The sequence below is a fragment of the Convolutriloba macropyga genome, chromosome 12 (genome assembly GCF_964194025.1).
Source record: "Convolutriloba macropyga chromosome 12, txConMacr16.3, whole genome shotgun sequence".
Lineage (NCBI taxonomy): Eukaryota > Metazoa > Xenacoelomorpha > Acoela > Convolutidae > Convolutriloba > Convolutriloba macropyga.
In genome coordinates this window covers 35,074,095-35,081,380 of record NC_134479.1, presented here as the reverse complement: position 1 = coordinate 35,081,380, position 7,286 = coordinate 35,074,095, and the positions used below count along the sequence as shown (strand labels likewise).

At 33.4% G+C, this 7,286-nt stretch overlaps 1 protein-coding gene across 1 annotated transcript; it reads left to right on the top strand.

The window, feature by feature from the left end:
- Nucleotides 1-893: 893 nt before the first annotated feature.
- On the top strand, nucleotides 894-3,267 carry LOC142350331 (uncharacterized). The gene has a single exon (XM_075402160.1). The coding sequence runs from the start codon at nucleotides 1,320-1,322 to the stop codon at nucleotides 3,174-3,176; it is 1,857 nt and encodes a 618-aa protein (XP_075258275.1). The 5' UTR covers nucleotides 894-1,319; the 3' UTR covers nucleotides 3,177-3,267.
- The last annotated feature ends 4,019 nt before the right edge of the window (nucleotides 3,268-7,286 follow it).

The following is a 7,286-nucleotide window of genomic DNA, read 5'->3' as shown; positions in this document are numbered from 1 at the left end:
CAATCTTTTTTTACCTTTTTAACCTCAACCTTCAATCAATTCAATGGAATCAATCTTTGATTCTGTAAAAGACAAACGGGGCACCTATTTTGTTATTATTTATTAGATGACAGAGTGTAAAGAACTTTATCAAATGTCGATAATTCTGCCCTATAAAAAATATACAAGCTTTCTATGCTTTTTTGTAAATATCGTCTATTAACTAATCAGTCGCAAGAACTCGATCAGCTATTTTTGTTAGAAATTTCTGTTCGTCAATGATCCTCTTGTAAAAAATAATAACATTACGTCTCTTTCATATATTACGTAACCGCAGCGTTACCAGAATGTAATCACATTTGTTGCTTTTCGTTTTATTTTTTGTTCAAATCCTTTCAAGACATCATTTGATAGATTAGTGAAAAATTTACATTTAAATACGACTACCCCCCCCCTCCCCCTCAGCACGCCTGTGATATATGAACAATGGAATATCTCCACACAACATCCATGCGTTTAAATTATCCTGAGCTACATACCTTAAAATACTAGATGTATTTTGTTTATCTACCTGTTGTAAACAATTAATGTACGTGCTGTGAAAAATAAATAAAAGCGCTACACTGTTAAACTGAGTGTTTGATTAGTAGTAATTCGTATGAGCAGATATCGAACAAAAAGGGAAAAAATTACCCACAATGTTCGATATTTTTCCCTAATAAATAGAGAAAAAAATTAGGAACAAGTTACTAACATTTCGGTCAAAGCACCACAAATATTATTTGTAATTCGGGAGGCTATCAAACAGCTAACTATTATTGCAAAAAATCTTAGCAATGAGCATTTTCCGACATACAAGCGGAAGTGCCCAAATACACTGGTCCGAATGGGACGAAACAGGTGTGAAGAACTTATTCGACCCCGAAATCGACTCTGACATCTCTCATTTACCCATATCAGAACAATTACGATATTACAAACGTCGCAACTTGCTTAAGGGTAAGTTGTACAATTTTAGGCGTAAATTTTGGGGAGTGAACGCACCTAATATTGTGAGAACTCGTATTATAAACGCGAGCGACCAATTACGGGCCCAAAAAGATGAGGCAAAATTTCAGAGTAGGCTAAATGAACGTTCGGCCGATTTATTCGAAGAAGATATATGTGAGTTTGTAGATCAAAAAACTTCAGAAAGCTTGAAGCCGAAACAAAACTTAGCAGAATTTAGTGCAAACAGTTTAAACTTATCAAAGTGTGAACAAAAGTCAACATTGCGTAATAAAAATGACGATTTATTTTCAAGCCGAAAAGGCGAATACAGAAGTTGGGTTCAAAACAGAATGAAACTTCGCGATGATTTGGAAAACATTGTGAATTATGAAGAAATGGCAAAACGACCCGATGCAAATCCGCTACAAGCATTAGTTGCGCAACGTTTTATGGAATGGAAGTTTCCAACGATCGTCAAAAAAGCCGAGAGCCGAAAAGCGAGAGCTGAGTCGGATTCTGAGAGCGAGTTGCCAGCGATTGCGCGACCAGAGCCAGAATTATATTCGAATTTAGAACGGTACGTTCATTTAAACAGTTTGAGATGGGTAGATTTGTTCACGCGAATCGACCGAGAGAAAAGTTGGGAACTCGATGAAAATAATATCAAAAACTTACTAGATTCAATTGGCGCAAAAGTCGCAAAAAGTGATGTTCAAGATTTCGTGTCGTATTTCGACCTAAAAGGTAACGGCAAGTTAACATACAAGGACTTAATGACAAAACGACATTTACTTTCAAGTAAGAAATCGCAACCGCAAAGAGCAGAAAGAAATAAACCCGAAAACACCAACAAAGCTAAAACTAGAAATTTCAAATACGGGAGAAACCAGAAAATTTCACAACCATATCGGTATCAAGACCGCAATAATTTCAGAAACTCGAACGAAAAATTGTCAAAAATTGCGGGAGAAAAATCTCAAAAATTGATGTCTCGAAAAGATTGCCAAAATTGGATAGATGACCGAAATGTTGCCGTTTTTGCAGCTTATGAAGATGACCCAAATTTATACAAAATGAAGCTTTTACGACTTCAAGACTTACAAAAAGATCCGATCAAAAAGTCACGCAAAATAGATATCAAACAGAACTTAAAATCCGAGTCGGGTAATTTTTCGGGCAATTTTTCGCGGAACAATAGTCAAAACACTAACATTCGAGTTCAAAATGACGACTTTACCTCGGAAATTCGAGAAAACCTGTCACGACCACTGTACAAAAAGCTACCGAGAAAACTTTTACCGATTGAAAAAACGGCGCTTAATACCGACCGTTTATCGCCACCAAAACACGATAAAAATGAGGTTGAAAATGTAAAATTTGTTAGCAAAAGTAGCCGTCCGAATGATCAAATTATTAAACAAACCGAAGAAAATACAGAACAAGAAGAAAATTCATTAGAGCCGAAAAGACTTCGCGAGTTAACATTTACGTCTTTGAAATCAGCCGAAAATTCACGGGCAAAAAATTTGCATTTAGAGTTTCGAAAGCGTTGCTGGCAAGAATTCGAAAAAATTCAACACCTCTTTGAGGCAAACAATTTAGTAATGTCGGAAAAAGCTTTAGAACGAGCGTTGTTGTTCCCACGTGAACGGACAAGCTCCCAGTTGAAGAAACATGTGAAAAATCCACGTGACCCAAACATACCTGAAGAACTTTTGAAGAAACATAAGCAACAATCAGATTCAACCGAGTCTATACCAGGCAGGTCAAAATCCAAATTTACAAATCCCGGTTATAATAATTCGGGTTATAATTTATTAACCAATCGCGACCCTTCCGGTTTCTATTACCCGCCAAAAACAGCATCCGATATCGAATCCATTGACTATAAGTTGACAAAACCAACAAAAACTGGCCAGCATTTTAACCCTTATTATTTGTACCCGAAGCAAAAGCGACCTTCAACTTTCGGCGGGGTAGAAAATTTGTCAACTGGGACATCCTTCGTCAAACCAAAAACCGATTGTTGGATGACGTTTGACGAATATATGAGATTCTGTGAGAGGATAAAACCGAGAGAACAGTTTATATCTGAACCAAATCCCGATGCATTTTGGCCCGGATATATGCTAGAAAAATTGGCAATTGCTTTCACAGGTCGTGAAAAATCATCTGATTCAATATTTCAGCCAATAAACAAGAAATGAGTCTTTGGTAGTTATTTACTCTAAACTTTGCCAACGGTCTGTATTAGTGAGTCGACTTCTAAGTCTTGAATTAATCAGATTGGTTACACAAGGTTGTCCGTTCAATTAAAAGGAATATTTAGGATTATGATATCAAGAGGGTCTAAGAAATTGTTTATTTTTGACGTCAAGTATGCCCAGTTACTAAAGTCAAATAAAACAAACATTACAATCAAAGATCGATGTTTATAGTAAAAAAAAACAATAAAAAAAATCAAGATGCCATCAACACCTAAACTAAAAAAAATAACCTGTACATTACCAAAACAAATTTGAGACCTCTATCTTTAATGAGAATCCGTAACAATTCGAAAAAACGACTGCAGAAAAGGCAACGGTCATAAATAAGTTTCCGTTCCTGAAAACCAATGTTTTCTAAGTGATTAAAACGAATATGTATCAACTGAAATCAGTTTAGGGTTCCTTTACACTAGCCACATTTTTTGTAAACTCGAATTGCCAAAAACCAGAAACCATTAGATAAAAGTAAAACGATTACAGAATTTCTATTTCTCATGGAACAAATCTTTAATTCGACTATGCTGTTGATTGACAGAAGTATTATATAAAAGATGCATAGTTCAAAGTTCACTGATAATTTCGTAAAACAAATATATACAAATTCAATAGAACCATTGGATATGAACTACCAACTGAAAACGCGGTATAGTTTTACTTACACCAATAAAAGAAGCCAACTGGGTTTCTGATTAGTTAGACTAAGTCATGAGACTGTAAAAAAAATGAAAAGTACAGGCGAACCACCAGAATTCTTTTTAAGTATATAAAAAGCATTTGCCAATGTCTTAGAAACCATGAAATTATATTCAAAAGCTAATTTGTTATCTTCCTTGGAGCTCGTTTTCTTGCAAGTGAGACTTGCGCTAATTGAATTTTGAAATGAAATCACTTTCGTCAGTAATTAAAAAACAAGTATTGCAAAAATTAAAAATAAGATCGCACCCCAAAACAATCCGAACTTTTTTTGGATTGCAAGAGTCCATGAAAAGAACAAAATTTTGCTGCGCGTCTTGATATAGCTGCGCGTCCAAACAAAAAACTCAACTGTTTCGAATATTTTTGAAATGGATCATTTGGCAAATCAATTTTAATTTATCAAAAAAATTATGCATTTTGGATACATATACCGTATTAAATTTTCAGGTCTCTACTTCTGGCAAACTTAAGAAAAGTTGGTTAGAAAAGCATATTTGGAACCACTTTTGATGAAAGTCAGAAATTAGATAAAACTTTTAGACAATTTTGACAAAATTTAGCAAAATTAACGAAAATTTGGGCTAAATTTACAGAAAAGTTAAGCAAAAACAACGGAAATTGGTCAAGTATTCACAAAACGTTAAACCTCGAAAAATCTCCGAAAAAACAACCTCAAACAAATCTTTCTAATAATAAATTCTACGTTGGGCGGTTTTTTCAATGCTATCATTCACAGCTGACGACGATGAATACATCGATTGGTGAAAATTGATTGAACAAAAAACCCATTTGAGTAATAATTCCTCCCTCCCACTTAAGTGCGATCGAAACAATTAACAATAGACAACGCAGCATATTACAGTATGTGACAAAAACCACGTCGACATTCGGGCTAAATTCGATTAGGTGGGTTGCGAGGAAGATTTCTTCGCTCAATAAAGCAACCAATTTCAAAAAATTGTCAAAAAATTTTTGACATATTTTACTCGGCTTTGTCTCTTCATCCTGTTTGTTTTTCAATTTTTCAAGAATAAGGAAAACTGAACAAGGTCTGGTATAATTGCAACTGGTGTGAAGCTACAAGAAAAATATTTTTCCAAATGATTTTTTGAAATGAAGTAGCTGTATATATAAGGTATTTTTGAAAATTTATTTTTACGTCGTTGTGTGTAAATTTTTCCAAACAGAAGAAATCCAAACATAAGTAAAAGCATATTACAAACATTAGCTTTGTTTTGTTCTCTGTGCTAGTTTTTTTGCTTATTGGGGCGAAAAGTTGTAGCCAGACTGCTAAGACCACAAAACTCCCAATTAAAAAGGGTTCAATTATTCGAAAACGTTTCTTTTTTCAAACGTTATCTACAGTTTATAGTTTGTCAAGTTCTTAGCAAACTTTATTAAGTTTCATAAAAAGAATTAAACTTTCACATAAAAAACCTAACGATACATTTTGCTCGCAAAAGCAAGCCGTCGCAACTTTTGCTGCGATAAGTTTTTTTTACAAAAATTTAGTGAGCAAAAGTTAAATAATGACCTTAGCGGAACTTCAGATGTTGAAGCATGCAAATTTTGTTTGAAAATTTCCCTGCAAATTAAACACAACTTTATCTGACATTAGTAGACCATATTTTTGAACTTAATGTTTTCAAAAATGGATTTTGTAAGTTTTTGCAGAGCATTTTCCTTATTCATGACTCACTCTAGGCGGTTCGGAAAGAAAAACAGTTTTCATAGCTCCAATAAAAATGTGCTCTTCATCCATCTTCGTACAGCAAAATGATTGCTCCGATTTCCTTTTTTTATAAAATCTGTCTCGATAAAATCATCCCAAAAAAAAGAAGATTCATAAGCATCTTTATAAAATATTTAAGCGTCCTGAAAGTCTAAATGACGACAATTTACTTTGAGAAAAAAATAGTAAGCAATTAAATTTCAACTTTATATCTTTGAGAAACGATTTACAACTTTGAGAAAAAAAAGTCAGCAATTGGATTTCACAGTATTTGTATTTTCTTAATTTTGATCAATAGAATCAACCGACTAACGTTGATCTAAGTGCTATCAAAGAAAAGATTATCGTAGCTTGACTTGCTTCGTGAATTGTCGTTAACCACGAGATTTTTGTAAAAAATGCCGTTTTTTAATTAAACAAATGTCACTACTGAGTCATATGAAATTTTATGTCGGAAACTTTTGCATTTTTCTGACAATTGCCTTCATTTTGAGCTGCCAAAATTTCCAGAAAGCATCTTTTATCATAGAGGAAGAAGTCGAGCGTAATATCACTACAAAAGTAAAAATTCTCAGATCAAAGAGTTTAACGTAAAATAGAGACACGAATATCTGGTTCAAAGTTTGTTCGAAGGTAATTATTCAGCAACTCCAAAAAATTTCTGTACGTTTCTTAAGAATGAAAACGAAAAACGTAAAATGAAGTTTATAGTAGTACTTTAAATTGTATGCGAGTAGAGTTTAGCCAGAAGATTCATACACATCTTTATAAAATATTAAAGCAAATAAAAACTTAGTCGCCGATAGCAAGCCTTAAGGAACAAAAAAATGGTTAAGTATTAAACAAAATTTCTTCAAATTGAAAAAAATTTCTGATTTTTGAATCCATTTACATAAGTTCTCAATATCTAGTGGATGGGTTTTGGACTCTGTAATTTGTTTTAATTGCTAATTGCCTTCTCCTGCGTACAAAAACATTCCTAAAATAAAATTACTTACAATGATTTTAGAAAATTTATCGCATATTTTTGTTATTTTGTCATTATTTTTTGAACTTTTTCTGTTTTATTATGCTAAGATTATGAAACAAACTGAAAACACTTATCAAGGCTTAATTTATTCTGAACTTAAGCGCATAAAAAGCGAAAATGCATAGACTCACAAAATCATCAAAAATTGGCAAACTGAACTAACATTGCCTGTAGAGGTACGTAAGTATATGCGTCAAACTTTTTTTCAATCCTTCAAGTTCTTAAAAAATGCTTTCAGTAGTGAATTCTAGAGGCAGAGAGCTGTCAAAATACCACATCTGTTCTTCTGGCATGCACTAAAAAGTCGCAATTAGCCGGAACAAAAAAGTGGGGCTATTTTATAGTTCCCACATTTTTTTTGCAAAAATTGTGAGAATATTAAAGAAGTGATGGGAGCAGAAATTAGATTTCTACATAACACGAAAATATATACCGAGGACACTTTTAAATTTTTCTCAATTAGAGAACAAATAACATCTCACCTTGACACCAATAAAGACCAAGTACTAAAAACAATACGAAAAGCTTGCAAAGCTCAGTTCAACTTTTATCGAAACAAGAGGTATCAAGGTCATTACGCAACTGGAGAACT